This window comes from Sus scrofa, chromosome 7 (assembly GCF_000003025.6).
Source record: "Sus scrofa isolate TJ Tabasco breed Duroc chromosome 7, Sscrofa11.1, whole genome shotgun sequence".
Lineage (NCBI taxonomy): Eukaryota > Metazoa > Chordata > Mammalia > Artiodactyla > Suidae > Sus > Sus scrofa.
The window spans coordinates 113,523,988-113,550,242 of record NC_010449.5 but is presented as its reverse complement, the minus strand read 5'-3'; the positions used below and the strand labels follow the sequence as shown (position 1 = coordinate 113,550,242).

Genomic DNA, 26,255 nt, shown 5'->3' with positions numbered 1-26,255 from the left:
TCTTAGCTGTTCATCTCTGCAGTAAGGTAGTTACACTTTCTAGTTCAGGTGGAAGCCTTTTCTAGACACATAGTAACAGTGACCAGAACCATTGCACCAGATCACCAAGTACACTTTTTCACACCACCCTCTCATCCTCAGATGCACCCCCTTTAGATCTTTCGCCCACCTGTTTGCCTATCCATACATCCAAGAATCATTGACAGTGAATGAACTGCTAGTGGGGGGCAGGTGGTGAGAGGACATGAGGCTAATGAGGTAACAGAAGTTCAAATTTTGTGCCTAAGCAAAACTTGGCATCTGTGTATGTATGTACACATCAGGGCTACTCTTAAGGTTACAATTTTGAGTTTTAAAGGTAAGACTTATCTAGGTCTACTCTATAATACTAGAGTGGACGTGTGTACAAAATAGTATGGTACTGAGGCTATAAAGAAAGTTTTGCTGGAGAGGAGATACTCGAGTAGAGTTTTGAAGGGAGGGAAGTTTTGCAAGATGGACAAGATGCAGAAGGATTTAACAGAGGACACTAACCTCATTAATTTCAGTGAACATCACCACGAAGCTGTATGTAATTTTCTTGAGACATTTGAACTACTTTTGTTGAAGTATTAAAATTTCAAGCGGTTTAAAATTTGAATTTTATCACACAGTTACAGAATACTAATGTAACTGTTTTTTTTTTTTTTCTTCCTCTTTAGAGGAAAAAGCTATGTATTCTACTGAACTAGAAAAGCACAGACAGCTTACTGCTGAGTGGAAGAAAAAGGCAGAAAATCTGGAAGGACAACTAGTGTCATTACAGGTTGGTTAAAATAATATACTCTTGTAAATTGTATTGTTCACAAAACAATTACAGAATTTTTGTCTTGGAAATAATCTCCTACTGAACAGTTCGTTTAGGAAACGTTGTTGCCAGGGCGTAATGAACAACATGCTGGGCATTTCTCTCCTGTGACTGAGACTTTAGAATAGATTGGACACATTTAAGAGGATAGGATATTGACATTTTTAGCACAGGTGGGTACTTTAGAGATCACTAAAGAAAACCTAATGTACAAGTTTAACTTCATAATTTTCTCTTTTCAAAAAAATATATTGGTTACTTTTTTTTTTTTTTTCTTTTTGGTCTTTTTGCCTTTTTCTAGGGCCACACCAGCGGCATATGAAAGTTCCCAGGCCAGGGGTCTAATTAGAGCTGTAGCCACCAGCCTACACCAGAGCCACAGCAACACGGGATCCAAGCCACGTCTGCAACCTATGCCATAGCTCATGGCAACACCGGATCCTTAACCCACTGAGCAAGGCCAGGGATCGAACCCGCAACCTATGGTTCTTAGTTGGATTCGTTAACCACTGCGCCACAACAGGAACTCCCCTTGGTTACTTATTTCACATAGATTAAAATGTATAGTATCCCATTAAATCTTTTTGTTTTGTAGCATTCTTTAAAATATTTTTCTCTGTTATGCTGTATTTCATACATGTAAAAATTATATATAAGAAATAAATAAAATGAACCCTCATGCAGAGATATGACAGCAAGGTAACTTGCTTTTATATTTAGGATAAACTTTTCCGAGTCACATGTAGACTCTGGTGATAGATGGTGGAAAATAATATTATTTATTTACTTGTCGTTAGTGGTGAATATGCTGTTCAGGCATATTAATATTCCAGATAAATGAAGACGTATTTCCTTTAGTTTTTTGAAATTTTTACTCAACACTGAGTAGCTGCAAAACAGTATTTAGATAATACTTATGAGATGTAAGAATAGCAATGCAGGAGTTCCCACCATGGCACAACAGGATTGGTGGCATCTCTGCAGTGCCAGAGCGCAGGTTTGATCTCCTGCCCAGCATAGCAGGTTAAAGAGTCTGACATTGCTGCAACGTGGCATAGTTTACAACTGTGGCTTAGATCTGATCCTGGGCCTGAGAACTCCATATGCTGCATGGTGGCTGAAAACAAATAAATAGAATAGCAAAACAGCAAATATCTACATGCTCACCACCCAGTATAAGGAATAGAATGTCGTCCTTTCAAGTGGCTCATGTACCCCCCCATGTCTCCTCCTCCCCACCACCTTAGAGATAAGCATTATTCCAAAATTTTGTGTTTATTACTCTTGTTTTTCTTTGTGGTTTTATCACATAGATTTGCATCTTTTAATATTATGTTGTTTTGGTTTTGCATATTTTTATCTCCCCCCCCTCATTTATTTATTTTGGTTTTGTGTATTTTTAAACTCTATAAATGGAATTCTGAACTATATGTAAATTGAATAATTCTTCAGAGACTTTTTTTTTGCTTAGTATTATTTTCAGGAGTTTCAGCCATATTACTATGTAGTTACTATGTTAGAAATTTTATTATTTTTACTGCTATGTTCATTGCATAAATATATAATTTATGTACCTGTTTTCCCGATAAAGACATTTCTGTTATTTGCTATACAAGCACTGTGGTTATGAATTTTCTTGTTTATATCTCCTGGTGCACATATATAAGAGTTTCTTTCAGGTATACATCTTGATTGGAACTCCTGAGTCATAGGATGTATATGGGCAGTTTCAACTTTATTAGATTTGATGGCAAATTGTTTTCTAAGGCACTTGTGCTAATTTTCTCCTACCCGTGGGACTAAGAGTTCTTGTTCTACATCCTTGGCAACACCAGCATTATCAGAATTTTTAAAGTTTTCGCCATTGTGGTAGGCAGGAAGAGCTGTCGTCCTACGGTTTTAATTTAACATTTCTACTAATGAGGTCAAATATCTTTTAATATGTTTATTTGCCATTTATGTATACTTTCTCTTCAGCTCATTAACACATTTAAAAGATATTTTATCCAACACTTTTAATTATTTCTAGTGGGGTCCAGAATGTCTGATTTTCATACCGTTAGATCTTCTTTTTAAACCAGCTTTATTTATTTATTAATTTTTTTGTCCACACCTGCAGCATGCAAAAGTTCTGAGGCCAGGGATCAAACTCGAGCCACAGCAGTGATAGCACCAGATCCTTAACCTGCTGTGCTACCAAGGGAACTCCAACAAGGTTAATTTTTTTAAATTTAAAATGTAACATGTATTTAGAAAAATAATAAATCAGAAGAAATCAAGAAGGAATTAATAAAGATAAAAAATGAAATTAATGAAATAAAACCCCAAAAAATGGTTGAAGGAATAATGAAATCTAAATGTTAATTTTTTAAAAAGTCTTAGTGTAGTTTTACGCTGTAATAATTTCTTAAATATAAATGCTTGGAGTTTCCGTTATGGTTCAGTGGTAACAAACCCGACTAGTTTCCATGAGGATGCGGGTTTGATCCCTGGTCTCTCTTAGTGAGTTAAGGATTTGGCATTGCCGTGAGCTGTAGTGTAGGTCGCAGATGCACCTTGGATCTAGCATTGCTCTGGCTGTTGCACAGGCCAGCAGCTGCAGACCTGCTTTGATCCCTAGCCTGGGAACCTCCGTATGCCACGTGTGCAGCCCTAAAAAAAAAACAAAACACCACTATGAGGTTAACACAGTCAGTTGAAAGTTTATTTAAATTTCCTTTACATTAAATTTAACCTTATGGTTTTTGACTGTTAGATTTAAAAAATTTTTTTCTTTCAGTCCCTCTGTAATATGAATACACATGAGATTTATTACACAGAATTGACAACATGAATGATTGTGGGGCCTGGGTAATAAGCAGGTCAGAAATTCAAGGGGATGGCAGTCAAAATGGGGAAGATCACGTCGTAGGCAGGCTGGAACTCATAGGCATGGGCCAAAGCTCTTGTCCCAGGTGATCAGGAAAGAAAGTTACAAGCAGGATGCGCTCTGGGGGCATGGGCTGAAGTTTCTGTCCGCAAATGGAATTTCTTCTCTTTTTTTTGGAGAAACCTCAGTCCTAATTTCAAGGAGTTTCAGCTGGTTTGATCAGGCCCACTCTGATTAGCCAGAATAATGTGCCTTCCTTAAATTGAGCTGTTTAGGGACTTTGATTCCGTTTGTAAAATACCTTCACAGCAACATGTACATTTTGCTTGACTGGGTAACTGGGGACCATAGTCTGTATAAGAAGATACGGCAGAAAAAGCTATCACTCTGATTCAAGATGAAACTTGACCTGCATTTATATGGGTGAGTTCTCGAGAATAGCCAAGAAGATTGCGTGAAAGAACAGCAGTGAAGAGGGACTTGCTACGAAATATCAAAATGGAGCCATAAATCATTATCATATTGGCTAGATTAGTAGAACAGAAGGAGAATTCAGAAATGGAGCCCGGGATATATTTGAGAATTTAAAACTAAACCTTAAACTAATTTCAACTTAATGGGGAAAAGGGTAGATGATCTAATAAACAGTGTTGGTGCAGCTGGCTTTCTATATGGAGGAAAATAAGATTGGACCCCTTTCTTATCCTATATACAAAAGTAAATTCCAGCTGTATTAAAGCAAGGATTCTCAGCCAGGAGTTGTCCTGGATATCTAGGTGTATTTTGGGCTGTTACAGTGACCGGATGGGTCTTCTGGTGTTAAGTGGGCAAGGGCCAGGAATGTCAAAAGCAATCCCATTGAGAAATACTATTTTAAAGATAGAAATACTGAAGGAGGAAACTATCTTGAAAGAAAATGTCAAAAACCACAAGTGCAGTCCACGGGCAGGGAGGAGCCTAACCAGGACTAAAACTCAAGAAGCTGTAAGAGCAAAGTAGGACATGTTAGACTACATATGATTTAGGTAATTTCACATGGCAAAAGATACTATGTGTTCTGAAGTGTGGGTTCTATCTTCGATACTTAGTATGAAATGAACTTGCCCATGTCACAGCTTCATCAGCCAAAAGGGGTTAATTGACTCCAAGATGCCTTCCAGCTTCTACTTCGCTGTAGTTTGGGAAATGGTCTTTGCATGCTGTTGCTGCTTTTTTTTTTTTTTTTTTTTTTTTTTTTCTTTAGGGCTGCATCCTTGCCATGTGCAAGTTCCCAGGCTAGGGGCTGAATTAGAGCTGCAACTGCTGGCCTGCACCACAGCTCACAGCAATGCCAGGGATCGAACATGAATCCTTATGGATACTAGTTGGGTTTGTTACCAATGAGCCACAATGGGAACTCTGCATGCTGCTTTTTAATGAACATTTTTTTTTCCTCAGGAGCGTTTAGATGAAGCAAATGCTGCACTGGATTCAGCATCAAGACTTACAGAACAGTTAGATTTAAAGGAAGAACAAATTGAAGAACTTAAAAAACAAAGTAGGTCTTTTTCTTTTTCCTTTTTCCCCTCCCAAACTGTATTGACTCAGATGTAGTTCCCCCCAGGCATTAGTACAGTTGAGTGAGACCAGCTTCCTTTGGTGTGACTCCATCGTCATCTCCTAGGACCAAGTTGCTTGGATTTGAATATGGTCTTAGTGAAACCAGAGTCTGAAGTTGACCCTGGCGGTCCAGTTCGTTTTCCTGAATATTCAGGCAGTCCAGTTGTGTCGGCTGTCACCCTGTGGAACATGAAGGGGGACTGATTTGACTGACTCGACTTGTAATGTCCGGTCTGACTCTTTGCTGTCCGATCCGTGTTCATCCTCCCTAAAGGTGTGTGGTATGTTAGGGAAGGCCGTGTTCTCAAGTAAGAGAGTGACTTTGTGTGGAATGAACATCTGGATATAACTAGCTTTCTGTGGTTATAGGTGGTGGTTTACATGCAGGCACTCATCATATATTTTTTGGTGCTTGTAAGGGCCCTGTCAGTTCTCTAGGGTGAGTCCTTTGCTTTGGATTATCACTTGGGCCTCAGATAATCAGGTGGTTCATAGTGCTTTGTTGACTCTAACTGCTGACAAGGATAACCATTACTCTCTGATTTAATGGTCCCCAGGAAGTTGAAGCTATTCTAGGGCTACACTTAGTAGGTACTGATTTCAGGGTATCAGAAAAATGATAACAGAACTTAGAAATGTTCCTTTAGGTATCAGGGTTAGACAGGGTGGCACCAAGGCATGTAATTAAGGAATTAAGAAGTACCACCTAACAGGAAATAAAATTAGAAGGAGGCAAAAGTAGAAGATGGCACAACACAAACACTCTCAAACTGCAGCACCAGTGACTTGGACATTAAGGAGGTAAGCAGACACATCACCGAAGCGTTGCTATCAGAGGACAAGCCAAAGTAAGTTGACCTAAATCCAGCAGGAGGCAGGAAATGAGAGGTTGTTAGGGATAAAAAATAGTAAGATCATGTGAGGAGTTCCTGTCGTGGCTCAGCGGTAACAAACCCGACTAGGATCCATGAGGATGTGGGTTCGATCCCTGGTTGCTCAGTGTATTAGGCATCCAGCGTTGCTGTGAGCTATGGTGTAGGTTGCAGACATGGCTTGGATCCTCTGTTGCTCTGGCTGTGTTGTATGCCGGCAGCTGTAGTACTGATTGATTCCTATCCTGGGAACTTCCATATGCCGTGTGTGGCCCTAAAAAGACACACACACACACACACACACACACACACACACACACACAAAGAAAAAAAAAATTATGTGAGGTAGTGCTCTCAAGGTGACTTGATTCTGAGGCAAATTACAGTTCAACTAAAAGTCCTCTGTTCATGTTGCAAGATTTGGCTAGCCTTGGAACTTGAATCTAATAGAGGGCCTAGAAATGGGCAACAAGAAAACAGTTATATATTGAGTATCATGGACAAGATCGTTTCCAAGCCACAGCTGTGACCTATACCACAGCTGTGGCAATGCTGGATCCTTAACCCCCTGAGCCGGGCTGGAGATCGAACCCATGCCTCCCAGTGACTGGAGCTGCTGCAGTCAGATCCTTAACCCACTGTGCCACAGTGGGAACTCCTGACATCCCCTTTTAGACAACTACCTGTATCATTCCCAGTAGATGATGTTAAGATTAAAAAAATTCTGTGACTTACATTTGTTAAATATCAGAGTTCCTGCGCTACTTAGTAACTTGTTTAGGTACTCGTTTAAATCCCCAGTAGTAGAATATTTTTAGATTTTGGTTGTGAATGGCAAGGCTTAGGTGGCCTAGGTCCCTATTCATGTAAAAAGTTACAGATAGTATTCGTTATAAATGTGTAGGAACTTTGGACTCATTTTAAGAAGTCACTGTTAGCCACAGAAAAAGCTCTCCTTATGCTTATACAACTGGTATTTGAAAGAGCAGCCAAGAGGCCAGTGTCCTGCAGATGGGGTGGGGGTCAGGGGGTGGGAAAAGAGACAGTTCTGACAAAGAATGTCTTTAAGTCATTCTTGTGCCATTTAAGCTCTTCTTAACAATCTGTTTTATTACCTACGTTGCTTAATTTTGCTTTTAGATCTCTAACACAAATGTGATTTTATTTTCTTAAAGATGTACTCTTGATAATAAAAATAAAACTTTGGCTTGGTTGTTACAAAAGAATCACTATATATTTTCTTTCATAGATCATTAAGTACTTTAAATGTTGATTGATGTTGTAATACTGTACTTTATTTTTAACACAAAACTTGGCCAGACAGCAAAAATATTTGCCAGGAGAAACAGTTTTGAAAAAGACAGATTGGCTTTTGTTGCAAGAAAGTACATAGAGACTTGAATTGTAGAGGCAAAGTATTGTTTTCTTTCTAAGCGTCTGTAGACTGATGATTAGTTGATATGCAGTTTCAACATTTAAACAATATTAGGAAACTCATTTTTTAAAAAACGTTGTTTTATTTGTAATGCTTGCTTATGTCATTGCTACCAGAGATGAGATGAGCCAGTCTGGTCAAATATATGAAAGGGGAGCTATTGCTGTCACACCCGTATTAAAACAGTAGATTGTTGAAGACTTGAATCATTCTTAGACTACATAATTGTTAGTGCCGTGTATGTAATTGTGATTGTGAATTCCGAGTATTTACAGGCTTTGTGTGAAAAGTGTGAGAATGCCTTATCAGGTATAAAATACCTAATGAGAACCAACTACTTGGTTTCATGTTAGATGCTGTGTGAGATGCCAGATAGGATCCCTTTTCTCGAGGAGTGTGGTTAAGGAAGTTACACATAGCATAGATACGCCATAGGTTCAGAGTTTAAGACCGTGGTGGTCAACTGTGGCCAAAAGATAGTACATATTTCGTTCCCCCAGAATCCCATTAAGAGTCAGAGACATTCCAAGGAGGAAAGAAACTTGACAAGTAGTAGGATCCCCGCCCCCCCCGCCCCCGGAAAAGGTACAAAGTTCTTCTCTCTCCTCCCCCGCACCCTCCCTGCCCCACGCAACATGGGGAAATAGCAGTGAAAAGAAACCTCGAGATCCTATAGGTGCTATGTTTTAGTAGATGATGTTGGTTGGTAGAAGAAATACTGCTTTCCTTCCCTTAAGAAATTATTCTTTCAACATTTTACCTGAAAGTGTTCTTTTTCATTGTGGTTCCAGAGATTTTATTTCACGTGCCACGATTTTTCAAACTTCAGACATGAGTCCTCTATGAGCAGATAGGGCAGTGTCTTTCATTAACTATTCTGAGTTGATCAGAGTTCAGATTTTTTATGGAATTGTTATTCATGGGAAAAAATACACCTATGGAAACCTAGACTATACTTGGACCATTAAAAGATGTGTTATTTTGCTGTATTCATGGCCAAACTTAACCTTTTCCTTTCTTCACTTACTCTCTACCATCATCTTTGAGATAAATTCCTGCTTAAATGAAAATGATTGGATAAAATTAGAATAGGAAGCACAAAAGAGTTATTGTCTTGATAACTAGTATTCAGAATTTTACGGTACACCAAGAAAAATAAGTTTTCATAAACAATTCAAGTTTAGATTACAGCACTCACTGGGAAAGTCTTTTGGTCTGTGTGCCAGTTTATACCCATATCTTAAAGGGCCCCATCACTGATTTGTTTTCTTTAAGAAGGTTTGGTGACTGTTTTTTTTTTTTTTTTTTTGTCTTTTTGTCTTTTTGCCTTTTCTAGTGCTGCTCCCACGGCATATGGAGGTTCCCAGGCTAGGGGTCCAGTCGGAGCTGTAGCCGCCAGCTTATGCCAGAGCCACAGCAACGCCAGATCTGAGCCGCTTCTGCAACCTACACCATAGCTCACGGCAACACTGGATCCTTAACCCACTGAGCAAGGCCAGGGATTGAACCCGCAACCCCATGGCTCCTAGTCGGATTTGTCAACCACTGAGCCAAACTCTGGTGACTGTTTTAAAAAGAGTTTTCTATGGGTTGAGAATGGAAAATTTCCTTAGAGGGTTTTTTAAAAAGAAAATCTAGAAGAATGTATAAAATGAGCCCCAGCAAACCAACTGTAATATGAAGCATAAAAATGTGTTTTAAAACTGCAAATATGAAGGAAGTTTAAAATGTTTTTCATGGAACCACCTTTATAATGCTGGATGGTAGAGTTTTTATTTTAAATAGACATTCCATTTTCCAGGACATGATTTATACAAAAAAACATATATATGTCCTGTTGAACATAGGCCAGATACATTCCCAGACGCTTTGTTACCCAAACCTTTTGAGGGATTTCTTTATAGATGTTTTTGGCAGAAGTGGTGATTTCAGAGGAAACATATAAGAAATACCAGATGCAGTTTTCTGAATTGCCATAAATAGTTAAAAAATTATTTGTGATGATATAAACATCTGGGTGTACTAGAACATGTCAAAAATTTAGTTAAGAAAAAAGCTTATATCAATTAGGTAATTAGGCCCTTTTCAACTTAGTGGTTACATTTTAAAATGTATGTTTCATTAATTCTTCTAAGTATAAAAGGAGGAGTAAATTATCTAGATATGAACATTTTTTGACTTAATATGTTTTGAGTATTTTCCTTCATATGGATGAGTGATTCATAATGTAAACCATTTATTCTTTCTGTCCTTTGTTCTTTTCTCAAATAGTCTTCCTTCCTGGAGAAAAATCAGTCATTCTTTCACTTATCAAAAATGCATTATTTTCTGCTTTGTACCAAGCTCTGCAATAGGTACTAAAGATACGGGACAGGGTTCTACCTTCAGGAGGTTTATGGTCAAGCAGAAAGTGGGGAAAGACTACATGTGGTCACATATGTGCAACAACACATTTCAAAAGAAAGAAAGCAATCTATTCAAAAGAAAGAAGCAATCTATTCTGTTTTATGATGGAAGGCTGGTGAAGGGTATACTTGCCCTTAGTTGAGTGGTGAATAGGTACAGCTAAGCAGGCAGGGAGTTGGGAAGAACATTCTTGACGAGGAAGAATTTGTATGAAACTATGCGCCATAATCTGGAAACTAGCCGAAGAGCTGGTAGACAGAGTGTGTGCGTGTGTGTGTGTGTGCGCTGTATTGGTGCATTGGTGAAGAGTGTTGAGAAGGAAGAAGTGGAAGTGGGCTGCTTGTGTGAAGAAATGAAGCTGTATCTCCTCAGAAGAGAAAATCATGGACTTGGAGAAGAGACTTGTGGCTGCCTGATGGGAGGGGGAGGGAGTGGGAGGGATCGGGAGCTTGGGCTTATCAGACACAACCCAGAATAGATTTACAAGGAGATCCTGCTGAATAGCATTGAGAACTATGTCTAGATACTCATGTTGCAACAGAAGAAAGGGTGGGGGAAAAACTGTAATTGTAATGTATACATGTAAGGATAACCTGACCCCCTTGCTGTACAGTGGGAAAATAAAAAAAAAAAAAATATTTAGAAAAAAAAAAAACGATAATAATATATGCAGATTTATCATGGATTTAAAAAAAAAAAAAAAAGAAATGAAGCTGTAAGTATGGATCACAAACACAACCTGTAAACTGGGGCCCAGGTTAGAATACAAAGGAGCACATAGGACTGCGCAGATACTGGTGAACGGGAGTGCTTCTTGTCGGGGGGCGAGGGGGGGGGCAGCAAATTCTTAGCTTCACCCAGCTGTTGTCCTGCAGGGATGTGGGTTCAATGTTGCCAAATATTCATATTTTTCAAGAGACACAAAAAATGTAGACTCTTATGTGAAATATTCCAATTTTTTAATGTGACACCTAATTTAAGTTTTTCAAAAACCCTGTGTGGGCTGAGCAAAGCATTTCTTTGGGCCAGATTTAGTCCATGCTGATATGCAACAGAGAGTTTTCAGAAATGGGTTGAGGTTTTGTCTGCAGCCTTGAAAGCCATCTGTCATTAATATGTAGTAGTATATAGTGATGATGATATTCAATAAGTGGCAAAAAATTATTGTAACAACTTTGCTGCTCACTGCTGTAATTGAAGTCCTTTCTTCTGCGATATGGCAGGTCTGTGTGATCCTTGCTTTTTGGCTTTTTGGCTTTTCTAGGGCCACTCCCACGGCACATGGAGGTTCCTAGGTTAGGGGTCCAATCAGAGCTGTAGCCGCTGGCTTGCGCCAGAGCCACAGCAAAACCAGATCCGAGCTGTGTCTGCGACCTACACCACAGCTCATGGCAATGCTGTATCCTTAACCCACTGACCAAGGCCAGGGATCGAACCTACAACCTCATGGTTCCTGTTTGGATTCGTTAACCACTGAGCCACAACGGAACTCCCGTCTGTGTGATCCTTCAAAATTTAAATACATAACTTGACACACAATATTTAGTCTTTAAGAAAAAATTGTTTCTGTATGGAAAAATGCAGTACAAATTAACTGAATTCTAATATATTAAATGATTGAAGGAAGAGGGTGGAGAGAGAAAACAAATTTGGCCTCGTTTCATTAAAAATATTTACATAAAAAAGGAAAAGAAAAAAATTAAAATCTCTTTCAAATGCAAATAGTAACTAACTGTGCACATAATCTAGTAGACTTCAACATTGCTATTTCAGTTTAATCACAAATTCTACTCTAGTGAAATTCAAGTTAATGAGGTTATACTGTGTTAATGAAACTATTTTCTGTAATTTCATTGCAAGGAAGTAGAGTTTCAAAAATTACTTTTCACTCTCCAATTAATAATTATAATTATGAAATGAGCATTCACCATGTACTTTAGACTTTAAAATTCTATTGAAATGGTTGAAAGGAATTGAGCTAAAAGACAAAGCAGATGCTAATGTCTTCAAATGTAAATAAATGGTACCTTTAAAAATATCTTTTTTACATTTTATATGAAAGTTATAATGGAAGTGATCTTGGAGTTCCCTGGTGGCCTAGTCGTTAAGGAATCTGTCATTGTCACTGCAATGGAGTGGGTTTGATCCTTGGCCTGGAAACTTGAGCATGCCATGGTTGTGGCCGAAAAAAAAAAAGAAAATTATCTTTTATAAGTTGAAATTATGTAATTAAAAAACCATCTAATCTCTAGCTTTTACTTTGATTATATTTAATTAACTGAAGAGGCTAAATTTCCTTATATTAGATTTAATATATCAGATACAAATTTATTTTTTTTAGGCAGCCAGTCCAATTTATTTACCAACATAAATATAAATAAAATCATATTTCTACGTTCTTTTCTTCCTTGTACTGACATCTTTGTCTTAGTTTGTAAAGATGACAAATAAGGCAAAACTGAGGAAGAATCATCAGTGTTAATGATGATAACACACAGTTGAGCTCAAGGGAAGAGTTACTCTGAATACGCGACAAGGTGATAACACACAGTTGATACTGTTTGGGGCTAGTTTGAAAGGTGCCTTTTTTTTGCAGGGGGTGGGCCACACCCGTGGCATGGGAAGTTCCCAGGCCAAGGATGGAACCCACACCACATTGGCAGCCTGAGCCACAGCAATGACACTGCTGGATCCTTAACCTGCTGAGTCACCAGGGAACTCCGAAGAAATGGTATTTTAAGAAATCAGATGAATGAGTACTAATGCTTTATATAGCACTTTACTGTTTTTGTTTAGAAAAGTCACATTTAATCATTCAGTACATTCTGTCAAAATCCTTTGAGATAAGCATGCTCATTTTACAAAATAGGCAGCGAAGTCTGGCCCTGATGACAGCACCATGATTCATATCCGGTCTCATGACAGAACCATAATTCACATGCAAGTCTTCTGACTCTCAAGTCCTGCTCTAACTACCTTTCTTTTCTTGGTCAGGTGACTATTAAATAAACATGGGTCTTGTCCAGAGAGCTTAGTCATAAAATAGCCAGTGACTTTGTAAGGAATATGACTTAATTTTATGATGTTCCCTGAAGACAGTGTGATAGTGCAGTGTTACTAATTGCAAATAAAAATACAAAATTATGATGTGCTGATGTGTTGTAGTCACTTACATTTTATGTTTAATTTATATTTCAAATCAAGTGAAGAGGACCATGGCACCATCTCTAGGTATTGCCTAAAAGAGGCTCTGATATGGTTTTAGGATGTCGCGTATTCAGAGTAACTCTTCCCTTGAGCTCAACCAATCTCAGTTGCTTTATTGCTCAACTTTAATTATATACCCCCTGCCCTTTTTTCCCCTAACATCCAAAGAATTATTTTGGCATGTTTTTAGGTTATTTCACAGGGATATTGTATTTGGCTAAAACCCATTTCTGAATAGCTCTATTTTGCTTGCCCATATAAATACAATTCTGATTTCAAATTGTGGTTTGAATTAGTGTTCAGTTTTTGTGGAGAAATATTGAGAATCTTCGATGGGAGGAGAATACGATTGCCTGGGGAAAAAGAGAAGTCTGTAGGGACCTTTGAATCAATATTTGACTTTCTTTTCTTTTCTAGACCTTTCCTAGTTACTATAATGCTTCCAACCCCTTCTCTCAAATTCTGAGGTTTTTTTCTAGACTCAAATATCAGAATCCATTTAAACTACTGCTTGAATTTGAAACAGCCCTCTCCATGTCTGTAAGGGTATGAACATTGTCAGTTCTCTTTCCCGTTAGCTCAGTTCTAACTTTATTTGGATAATGAGTTTAGGAAATAATAACCCTGATATTTTGGCTTTAAGGATGTTTTGAGTTCTGTTGGTGCAGCGGGTTAAGGATCTGGCATCGTCACTGTTAGCAGCTTAGGTCGCTGCTATGGTGTGGGTACGAATTTCCGTATGTCATGTGACTAAAAAAAAAAAAAAAAAAAAAACCCAAAACACCTTTCGCATCATATCTTTCAGAACACAGAGATTTTAATAAAAATTATACCAATATTAATGAATTTTGTCAAGAAAATATTTTCTACTTGAAAAACTGATAAACAGATTCCTTTATCAGTTTTTCATAAAGCAAAGTTAAATTTTCCTAAAATCATTTTTAACAGAATCAACTCTGTGAATTTTACTCTGAAGATGTCTATCATTCAGTTTTCCCTTTCTTTTCTTTTTATGAGACTGATGGTGCTACCTATTGCACTAACGAGGCACCTTTTCTTTTTAAATGAGAGTATATATCCTGGTTATGCTCCAAAGCAGTGCTGTTCAATAAAAAATATAATGTAAGCCACCTATATAATTTAAAAATTTATGGTAGCTTTGTTTTAAAAGTACAAAGATACATTGAAGTTAATTTTAATAATAAATTTTATATAACCCAATATGTCTTGAATATTATCATTTTGACATGTAATAAATATAAAAATCATTAATTTTAGAAGAAAGTAGATAGGAGAAGGAAAATCACAGAGAGTTGGAAGGTGTGACCTCTTCCTCTGCTGTTTTTCTATAGCCTTGGGGAAAAGTGGAGGAGGATGAAAGAGAACTGTGTCCATCTTTATTCTGGCTCTTAACTTTTGTTTATTAAGCAGGCTGGTTAATTCAGAACATCAGAAAGAAACTAACTTACTTGCTGTTCTTCCTCTGAATAGTTGAGAATTCTACTTAATTTAGCATGTATTGTACTAGAAAAGACCATGGTTCATAGTATATATGTGCCCATTAAGAATCTGAAATATCTTTTACTGACTCAGACTTTAATAATAATAGTCTTGTTCTTGCTGTCTCTGTATCTGCCTGTCTCTCTCTCTCAATGTCCAAGCTTAAATTCTTCTCTGGAAAGACAGAGAAGGAAACATTTGTAGATTTTCCAAACACAAACCTTGCTTTTATAATATGGTTATGACAACCATCTCTATTTTGGTAAAAGTTAGCCCATTACATTTTGCAATTTAGATTTTTGCAATTTGAAAAAACCACAGTCCATTGCAAACAGTTAAACTGGACATTTTGTATATACATTTAGTACTGAAAATCATAATTTTGGGTGTTGTAGAATTCAGAATGAAAACGCAGAGCAGGTGTACCTGGCCTGATCTGTAAAGTTCAGAGAAGACTTCTTTGAGGAAGGAACCTGGGAACTGAGATGTGAGAGGTGAAGAAGAGTTAATAACTAGGCAGTGCCAGTGGAAAAGAGCTCTTCAGGCAGAAGGAAAAACACTTGCAGGAGTCTTCCAGTGGGGATTGAGCGTCCAGAAATAAACCATACATTTCTGGTCAACTGATTTTCAGTAAGGATTCCAAAAGAATAGTTTTTTCAACACATGATGCTGAAACAACTGGATAGCCACATGCACAAGAGTGAAGATGGACCCCTACCTCACACCATGCATAGAAAATAACTCAAAGCACATCACAGAACTACATTTTAGAGTTAAAACTGTAAAACTCTCAGAAGAAAACATAGGATTAAGTCTTTGTGATGTTGCATTAAGCAGTGGCGTCTTAGATAATGGCGCTAGAAGGACAGGCAACAACAACAAAAAAATGGACTTCATCAAAGTTAAAAACTTTTGTACTTCAAAGGATACTGTCCAGAAAGTGAAATGGCAACCCACAGAGTGGGAGAAAATATTTGTGAGTTATGTATTGGGTAAGGAAACTCATATCCTGCTACTGCTAGGAAAATGCCACATAACTCATGGAGAAGGTTTGTGGAAAGAGGTCAGAGTCTAGTGTTTGGATGTGTGTGTTTCTTGATTTGAAAAGTAGAGATCTGCTGCAAAGCATCCTTCTTTTCAGTTCTTTCAAATGAAACTTGTTATCTAGCTTGATGTTAATAAAACCTCCTTCGGCCCAAATTACTCACTTCTGAGAAAATAGGTATAAACTCCATGGGTTTGCTGAGAGGTAGTCTAGGAATCTGTGGCCCCATGGCCTGGTTGATTTTATGAACAGGGTCTCCTGTTGTAATTCTAGACTTTGCTTTTATTACGTTCAAATTCCAACTATTCTGCCAAGATTTTACAAATCTTACTTCCTTTTTAAATAAAAATAAGAATTTAAACGTGAAATAGTGCAAACGTCTTTCTAAATCAGTCGTCAGCTATAGTATCTTGATTAGTATGTTAGAACCAGTGATCTGAGTTGTTTTTACCGTTGATTTACTCCAGGATACTTTGCCCTATCAGCTGCCTCCTGAGCCATGGTCTTAGTTGTGTTAGCTGCTCTTCTTAGCTCACCAAGAGTCCAGCCAGGAAAATGGAAAAAGGAAAATCTAAAATTGTCCTTTCCATTTTTTCCCATTAAGAGTGGCTCTGGAAATGTTTCATGCAAGGAAACAGGGGTGAAAATCTCATCTTTGCTGTTAAGTTTCTAAAGAGAGTGAAAACCTTTGGTTTTTAAATTTTCTATTAAAGAATTCGTTATTTTATTGGGGGTAAACAATATGAATTAATGCATACTCTGGCTTCTAGGTAATTTCTATGCTAGAGAGCTTCATTTTTCAGACCAAAGAAGAGATGGACATACTTGAATACTCCTAATTACAATAAGTGCATATATTCAAAATTCACAATAAAGATGTCATAAATCTCATTATATATTCATCCAGACTGTTTTAATGAGTTAATGACTGTCTTTATTTACATATTTTAAAACAGATGAGCTCCGACAAGAAATGCTGGATGATGTGCAAAAGAAATTGATGAATTTAGTAAACAGCACAGAAGGAAAAGTGGACAAGTATGCTTTGCCTTTTATGTATTTTATGGGCATTACTTTTCTGGTCAAAACAATTTCTGCACGTAACTGTATGTGGTTAAGTTTTTAAAAAACCTTTCTTTTTTCTTATATAGCAATGAGCTTCAGGTAGCTTTTTTTTGTGTGTGTCTTTTTGCCATTTCTTGGGCCGCTCCCGCGGCATATGGAGGTTCCCAGGCCAGGGGTCGAATCAGAGCTGTAGCCTGTCTACACCAGAGCCACAGCAACGCAGGATCCGAGCTGCGTCTGCAGCCTACCCCACAGCTCATGGCAACGCCAGATCCTTAACCCACTGAGCAAGGCCAGGGATCGAACCTGCAACCTCATGGTTCCTAGTCAGATTCGTTAACCACTGAGCCACGACGGGAACTCTATGCTGCAGGTAGTTTTAATGAGGGGTCAGTAGAATAACTTGTCTTTTCTTGGTTTTTCAGTAGATTTTCCCAGCTCCAGTTGCTTTTCTTAAAACCAAATGAAGAGTTAACACATCACTGCAGTACTTACAAAATATAAAGTTTATTCTTACCATTCTTTTGCTGTCTTTACTGTCCTTAAATGGACATACCTTACTCAGTGTATTAGGTGTGAAGTCTGGCTGTGTCTGTGTGCATATATATATGTATATATAATCATTAACATTTTAAGGATTTAGATATTATCAAATTTTTAATAAATGTGAATGAGTGGGGAAATGTAAGTATAACCAGTAAGCCCAAGAACAATCATCACCCTTTAGGGCAGAGAGGAAAAAATCTGAAGTGTTTCCTTAATATGTCAATCCAGACAGGCTGAGAATTACTAATGAGGTACCTGTCTCAGTTGATTATTTGGTTGAAGAAGGTGGTGGCTAATGAGTGATGCTTTTAAAGGCACACATTTTGGGTTGTTTGCAATATTCTTAATTAGATTTGTCAAGATTATTTAAAAACTACTTTAAAATATTTTATTTACATTTTTAAAATAGTTGTTATTTCAATATAATTAAATATTTGTATGTTTAGTGTTTATTGTTTGGGCACACTAGGTACCGAGACAGCTGATGAGTTAACTTGAACTGTTTCTGCCTCTCTTCGTGTAGAGTCCTAATGAGAAACCTCTTCATTGGACACTTCCACACACCAAAAAACCAGCGTCATGAAGCATTACGATTAATGGGAAGCATCCTGGGTATCAAAAAGGAGGAAATGGAGCAGGTAACTGAACAGTGAATGCCATTCTGAATGCATTATTAACTGAAATACTGGCATTGTATAAAATTATCTTTTACTGTATATTACAGTTTTTCCTGAATACCGTTTTCTTAATAGTGTGGAAATGGAATCATTTTATGAAACAAGGAAGAGGTAGATTTGTGTGACTTGTATGATTTGTATAGTACTAATTTAAATATTTTATAACTTCTAAGCCACCACTCTTACCAGAATACTGAGATTTTGAGGCCTGACCGTCTTTACTCTTATTGGAAAGGGTGCTTGGGATGACATTTCTCTCTGTATGTAACTTCCATCAGTAGGAGATGAGGAACTGGACTTGAAAAGCATGGTTTACTGTCGTCTGAAGTCATGTGAAAATGGTTATTTTTACTTTTCTTGTATTGATAATATTTTTCTGTTTCAAAATAATCTTTCAGTTGTTTAATGAAGATCAGGGTGGTGTTACCAGATGGATGACTGGGTGGCTTGGAGGAGGATCCAAAAGTGTCCCCAACACACCTTTGAGACCAAATCAGCAATCTCTGCTTAATAGTGTAAGAGTCGATTTATTCTTGCTGAACATGAACAATGAAACTGTTGTATATCACATTCATTTGCAAAGACTTACATTCCTTTTTCAGGTTGTCCTATTTTTTTTTAATTTTTTTGCCTTTTATGGCCAAACCTATGGCATATGGAGGTTCCCAGGCTAGGGGTAGCATCAAGAGCTGCAGCTGCCAACCTGCACCACAGCCACAGCAATGCCAGATCCGAGCTGTGTCTGCAACCTACACCACAGCTCATGGCAACGCAGGATCCCCAACCCACTGAGCAAGGCCAGGGATCGAACCCATATCCTCATGGATACTAGTTGGATTCGATTCTGCTGTGCCACGATGAGAACTCCTTTTTCAGGTTATTTTATACAGCCCTTTTATTTTGGAGGTGTGGAAATTGAGATCCAGAGAAGTGATTAGCTTAAGAATAATAAACTAGTTTTAATAATTGTATTGCATGTACATTTTAACATTTTACTTATATGGTACTTTTCAAAGTATTAGCTGTTCTTTTCTTTGTATTTGATCATGCTGCTGTCGACACATAGTCCTTTGTCTTGCTACTGAGTTATGAGATTCTTAAAGATGGAGGCTCTGTTTTATGCATGTGTATATCTACCTAGTCATTTTTTGTTAGTATTTTTATTTTTTTATTTCATTTTTAAAAGTCTGATTGAAGTCTAGTTGATTTACAGTGTTGTAATCATTTCTGCTGTACAACAAAGTGATTCAGGTATGTGTATACACATACCCGTTCTTTTTCAGATTCTTTTCCCATGTAGGTCATCACAGAACATTGAGTAGAGTTCCCTGTGCTGTACAGCAGGTCTCCCTTGACCATCCATTCTGTATACAGTAGTATGTCTGCCTAGTCATTGAGCCAATGAATGCTTATTGGGCACCTGCTGTGTACCACACTGTTCTGAGCATTGGGGGTGCAGGAGCAAACCAAATAAAGTGCTTTCCCTTAGCAACTTTTTATTCTGTTAGGAGGAGGCAGTTAATAAATGTGAAAAGATGTGCCTGGTGTATCTTAAGTAGGCTTAAGATGAATACGAATTGAATGAGTAGCACTGTGAGTTAGAATGTGGAGTTTACCTATTTTACTAAAGAAGAAACAGGATAGGTGCCCCGAGCTGATTAAAGATTAAACTCTGTTTGAAATTGGATGGCATAAAATTTAAAGGAAAGTTCTACATACACTTTTTTTTTAATCTGCTAATAAAACTATTGAGCTTTTGCTATATTCATTGATTGGGTTTATTGTAGAAAAATATGACTTTAAAACTTGTTTTCTGTCGATATTTTTTAACATCTATGTAAACAGTTATTAAAATGATTTAAGACTTGATCTCTTAAGTGCCATTGATGGTGAGAAGGCTAAGTGTTATCAGGTGGCTAATTCTCATGAGGTTTGTAGTGAGCGTTGTCATCCAAGATTATTGATTAAATTGTTAAAGTTTTTAATTGACACCTATGTTTCATTTTAAATGCTAGCAATTAAATTGTTCATGAGGCTTATTTATAAAGAAATGATTCAAATAGCATGACTAGTTTTTAATATTTTTAATATTTAACTAGAATAGCTGATACATTTTCTTAGTTGTAGTATAATTATATTATCTGCCTAATATATCCAAATATTTTTTCTTAGTCTTTTTCAGAACTTTTTGTTAAATTCCTAGAAACAGAATCTCATCCATCTGTTCCACCACCCAAGCTCTCTGTTCATGATATGAAACCTCTAGATTCACCAGGAAGGAGAAAACTAGATGCAAGTGTACCAGAAAGTTTTAAAGGTAAAATCAGATACTTACTTTTTTCCACAATATGAAGAGTTGAACATTTAATTTATGAATATGTTTCACAGTGATATTAACTAAGTTTTTAGTGGTTTTGAAAATGTGCGATGACTTTTTCCAAAACCCCAGTAAGGCATTAGATTTTGGCTTCATATATTGTTGTGGCAATCTGATCTCTAATTAGCTTAAATTAATTTAAACAATAAGAAATATTTTTCCTTTGTATATTGGAATAATAATTCTCTCTCTGCATAAGCCGCCTTGGATTATTCTTCTTGGAAGTGGTGGCTGAACTGGTAAACCTTTGCTTGCTTATCCATTTTCCTTTCTCCATAAGGATGCTTATTGCTTGTCAGCGTTAGAAACGTAGTTGATAGGTAAAGATTTTTTTCCCATGTGAAAATCTAAGTGTTACTGCAGTCAGTAACCGAAGTTCATGTGTTCATAACATTTTTCAGAGCAGTGTAGTATACCGGTGTGGACATCTAAGAACATTATGAAACATTCTTACATGTTGAAAGCATGTGGTTTGGTGGTTCTACAACATATGGACGTAGTTTTATATTCCACTAGGTTGTAAGGGTCTTATTTATGCTGTTCATATTTCCTGTGTTGGTATGCAGTAAAATTTTTTGAATTGAAATTGAGTTATAATCCGTCAGACTCTAAACAGATTCTTTACTGGAAGGGCTTTTATCCTTAAATTGGGGTAAAATATTGAAATATCTATATTCTGAAATTTTAAGAACTTCCTTAGTCCTTATTTAGATGAATATTTGTTTTCCTAAGCTTATAGAAAGTGGTAAAATTAATTTGGATAAAAGATTTGGCTACTAAATTTAGTCTTTAGAAAAGTCTTAATTCTAACATGTGTAGACTATACTAAAAAACCTTTTTTTTTTTCTTGTTGTACTAGATTTTAGACCTTGAAACAGATGCAGAATTGTTGTATCAGGGCTTCCCCTCCCTTCCCCTCGGTCCCTCTCCCTTGGTCCCTCTCCTCCTCTTTTGGATACCATCCCCACTTCGGTTATCAGGGCTGTGCCCAGCTTGATTTGTGTTGATCAGAGACAAAAGCCAGAGCTTACTACATAGCACGGGGGCTTTTTCAGAGTTTGGAAAGTCGTCATTCACGGGAAAGTACAGCTTGGGGACCCAGGGGTGTTCAGTGATAAATAGATTGGGTGAGTGTGTCTCAGTGCTTCCTTTGGAGGCCTCTTTTATTTGAGTTTCCCACTGCTGAAATGGGTGCCTTCAAAGGGCTGCTTGTCTCTTAGCAATGACGTTGTTAATGGTCTTGAGTAATAGAGCAGAATACTATCCACTAAGACACTAAGACGTGAGGGCATAAACGAAATGCCTTTTTTTTTTTTTTTTTTTTTTGTCTTTTTCTTTTTTAGGGCCGCACCCGCGGCATATGGAGGTTCCCAGGCTAGGGGTCTAATCGGAGCTGTAGCCGCCGGCCTACGCCAGAGCCACAACAATGCCAAATCCAAGCCACATCTGTGACCTACACCTTGGCTCAAGGCAATGCTGGATCCTTAACCCACTGAGCGATGCCAGGGATCGAACTTGCAACCTCATGGTTCCTAGTCGGATTTGTTTCCACTGCGCCAAGACAGGAACTCCCCAAATGCCTTTCCAATAAAAACTAATTGTTCAGCTTGACTTTACAGAGAAATAATGTAATTAAGAATTGTTTTCAAACCTTTGACTATCTAAAAGATGATAATTGGAAATAATGCATAAATTGCTTTTTCTTTTGGTAAATTATGACCATTATAATTATTTGGCAAAACACATTTGCAAGTTCTCCCATCTTTTGGATGGTTAGATAGAGTTTGCCTGGTACCAGAAAACGATTTTTAAAAGCTGTTATTACAGTAAACGACACTTAGCAGTTATAGAACTGGTATTTAAGTATAAAACAATATTAACATGTGTTTAATAAGATATTAGCTCTGCATACAAATACTTCTCCCTCCCATTCCTTTCTCTTATTTATTGCCTTATTCTCTTTCACCTTCTATGTTTCACAGACCCCACAGATCCAGAACCCAGCAGCATATAAAATTAATTTGGGGTCCAAATCTGGGAACCTAAAACACGTGTAGCATTGCCCAAATACATGCGGGTGACTAAATAATTCATATTTTGTCATTTAGATGCAGCAGAGTCCAGGTGTGGTAGAAGAACAGATGTGAATCCGTTCCTGGCTCCACGCTCCGCAGCTGTGCCTCTCATCAACCCAGCTGGACTTGGACCTGGCGGGCCTGGGCATCTCCTTTTAAAACCCATCTCAGATGTGCTGCCCACGTTTACACCTTTGCCAGTGTTACCTGACAACAGCGCCGGAGCTGTGTTGAAAGACCTTTTGAAGCAATAGATAATTCTCAAGCCAGAGATGACATATAGCACTTTAAAAAAAACTATGAACACTATGTGTATGTACTTTATCACAGAGGGGCCTTTTGGAAAAAGTCTCATATTTGTTTGCCGTTGTACTTTCTCTAAATTTAATAAAAAATACTCTTAATCCTTTTAGAAATTGCAGGTGTCCCAGAAGGAAGTCTTTACTATATTTTCTGCTTTTTCCATCTGACTTGACTTAATTTAAGCTAGAAATATTCTATCTTTTCATTTTAATTTATTCAAATAAGAAAAATAGAAACATGAAAATACTAATAGCTATATATTAGCCCTTTATTTCCTTTTCATGCTCATTTAAGCTAGAGACTTCTGTGGTTTATCTTTTTAAAATAATCAACAGACTTACCAAAAAGGAAGAGAGAAAAAATAGCAGTGGCTTATCCGAATGGTGCAAAAAATTGATCTAAAGCATCTATTAGTCATCTTTGGAGACAGGCCAAGAACAAGGTTGTCCAGGGAGGTCACAGGTGTCCTGAGGTGGAAGGTGTGTGGATTTGCTTCTCTGCAGTTTCATCACTTGTGCAGATCCATGGGAGCACAGGCCAGAGACAGAACAGTTTCATGCTCCCCGCTCACAGGCAGAGCCCCCTCCCTCCCTACCAGCTCCTTAACCTCTGGCCACCAACCCTTCCCTGAGCTGCTCCTCTATACTCCTGTCATTTCAAGAGTGCCAGTCAGTGGAAGCATACAGCATATCATCTTTTGAGATCCGCCTTTCCCACTCAGCATAACTCCCTTGAGATTTTTCTAAGTTGCGGGAATGTATTGTTTAGCTTGTTTTTTTTTTTTTTTTTTTTTTTTTTCCATTGAGTACATACTGTGACTCTATGGTTTAGTTTTAAGAGCTAAGATATTTCTTTAAAGATAACATCTAAAGCTAAATGTTTCCACCCATCTACCCACAACATTCGTCTAAGTGTTAAATTGTGCAGCTGCATTCCCGTAGCTATACTTAGCAATATCTCCAGACTAACACCTCCTGCCTCCCTCTGGGGTGCTGATCTGAGAGGTACGGCCATCCAGGAGTCCATTGTCATCCTCACGTCACCGAGGGGGTGAAATCACTTCAACACCAGCGCCATGGGGTTGGAACTTCATGGTAAGGGACTATGTCTTTGGGTTTTGTTTTTTTGTTTTCGTCAACCCCTCATAAAAAAAATCCTGACTTGGGACTTAATTATAGCAGGATGTTCATGTTTGTATTAGTTGTTGAAATTGTACAGTTACAGACATTTCTTTCAAATTTTGTAAATTTCAATATGCCTTTAACATGGACACACCTGTATAATAAGGAAAGGTGAAAATGACACTAATCCAAATGTGTAAATAGGCCTGGCTCCGGCCACAGCTAAAGTTGGTTGTATGTAAATTTTGCTGTGATTAACTGTATACTTTGTACTGTATTTAGAGGGTTGGAAGTCTTCATGTGTTGATGGATAAAACTTTTCGAAAAATCTAGCAACTGAGACAGTGCTGCTTCAGAACATCCCCTGCCTCCTTAGCTAATTTATTTATGCTGCCATTCTTTATTTAGTATACTTTAAAGGAAGTTGACATACAAGTTCTATATTAGAACTATCAAACTGCTGCCTATCCATTTTGCCCATTATTATTTCTCTATGAAATTATCACTGTTAGGTTTTATAAGGTCCTTTTGAAGATATTTTCACTGATCGTCCTAAATTATTTGCTGCTTGCCATTGAATTTTCATTTCAGTGTGGAGCATCTGAAATAAAATCTCTTAAGTTAAAAAAAAAGACACGATCCTTCATTTTGAAGAAATATTTTTTAAAAAGTTTGCTCTTTTAATTAGAAAAGGAGATTCATGGTGAGTATTTAAGTAGCATGTCATTGTATTTTAAATGCTCAAAACAACCCGAACCGCCCCTCCCCGCCTTGGTCTAACCTAAGTTTGAAAGCTGTTATGGTGGGTTGCGTATTGAAACATCCCAAGGTGACCTTTCATGGCTGCTATTTTTAAAAGTATGTGACCTTGTCCTAAAGCTGTAGTACCTAATGTTTCAGTTGTATCATCATTGAAGCTATAGCCGGCTGGTATGCATACTAAGTGTTTGTTGATCTAAACCAGACATAACTCATCTACTTTTCTGAAAATAAGTTGTGTCAGAGATGAACCATCTGCTCAAAGAATCTTCTTAGTAACCATACAGTGATGAGGCATATAATTCTAATGTTAGCAATAGGACTTTGCTAACAGTGATTTTACCGCAGTATTTTAACTGCAGTAATTGGACTGCTTACTTCTCTATAAACTTACTAAAATTTGTGGTTGAATTTTGCCCTCGCTGCCAGAGTGTTTCACAACATTCCTAATAGTTTTCAACTGCCGTACTGTAGTAGAAAATTCATCTAGCCATTGGATGTGATTTTAGTTTAATACTATATCTTGTGGTTATTTGAGTTTTAGTTCCTGCCATTATTAAGTTAAAAAGATAAAAACAGAACCAAAACTAAAAAATATGAGAAAAAAGATTCAAAATACTTTTCTAATCAGTAAGTGGGAAAAAAAAAATCAACTGTGCTTCAGGGACAGGAGAGTAATAAGAATTATTGGTAAAGTGCTTTTTGTGTCAAACTTAAATCATGAAAATTTGGTTTTTAAGGCTGATAAAGTTTTTCATATATCAGAGGACTTAAAACATCTTCCATCAAAAGAAATTTATCTTTCATTTTGTAAATATCAAGTGTAACATTTTATATATTCTTCACGGACAAAGTAACAGTACCTTTAACTATCTAACATTTATGATTATTTGCCAGTCTTTATTTTTTAACTTACTAGGCTTTCACTACTTAAAACTGATAAGTTGCCTTTCGAATATCTTGTGGGAAATTTACAGCCCAACCTCAATATTGGGTGTGTTTTATAAAGCTAGAGTCGATTCATTTCTGAATTTCTCAGGAGCAATGCAAGGCTAAAAGAAATACTCCAAATAAAAATGATATATGTAAGTTGGCCATGTCTTCATCCACAATAAAAAAAAAAAATTTTTTTAGCAAACAGCTGCTGACTTTTTCTTTAGAAGGGGGAGAAATGACTTACACATGTTGTTTAGAGCAGCAGTTGATGAACTACTGAAGCTCCCATCTCGGAGTGTTCACCGGATGTCTGCTGTTAGGACACTGAGCCTTAAAACGCTCACGTGAGCAGTGTGAGAGATGCTCAAGATTATGTGTGAAGAGGCTCCGAGAGGTTCCAGCCAGCATCCCCCCCCCCTTTTTTTCTCCAGACGTGATAGCATGCATTGTTGGGCTCTTGGTCTTTCTGTAAGATAATCAGTTTTGAATTCATTTTTCTGAGAGAGGGAGCTTGAATATTTTTAACTGTTCATATGGTCGTATTGGAAGGAACATGGGTTTTAAAGTTGAGAGATGAACTGGAGTTTGGATTTTGACGCTTTCTGTGTGAACTTTA

At 37.4% G+C, this 26,255-nt stretch overlaps 2 protein-coding genes across 3 annotated transcripts in view; both read left to right on the top strand.

The window, feature by feature from the left end:
- The window catches only part of TRIP11 (thyroid hormone receptor interactor 11), a 76,006-nt gene extending 50,169 nt beyond the window's left edge, over positions 1-25,837 (top strand). The window contains exons 15-21 of one of the 2 annotated variants that reach the window (XM_021099621.1): positions 702-805; positions 5,154-5,253; positions 16,737-16,818; positions 17,915-18,029; positions 18,467-18,583; positions 20,241-20,385; positions 22,554-25,837. In XM_021099621.1, coding sequence (XP_020955280.1) covers positions 702-805; positions 5,154-5,253; positions 16,737-16,818; positions 17,915-18,029; positions 18,467-18,583; positions 20,241-20,385; positions 22,554-22,774 — 884 coding nt within the window. In that variant the 3' untranslated portion in view covers positions 22,775-25,837. The remainder of the gene's footprint in view (positions 1-701; positions 806-5,153; positions 5,254-16,736; positions 16,819-17,914; positions 18,030-18,466; positions 18,584-20,240; positions 20,386-22,553) is intronic. The other variant, XM_021099622.1, reaches the window with a different exon arrangement.
- FBLN5 (fibulin 5) overlaps positions 23,831-26,255 on the top strand; it is a 102,784-nt gene continuing 100,359 nt past the window's right edge. Inside the window, exon 1 of the mRNA XM_021099623.1 lies at positions 23,831-23,917. The gene's annotated coding sequence lies outside the window, so the exon portion shown is untranslated. The remainder of the gene's footprint in view (positions 23,918-26,255) is intronic.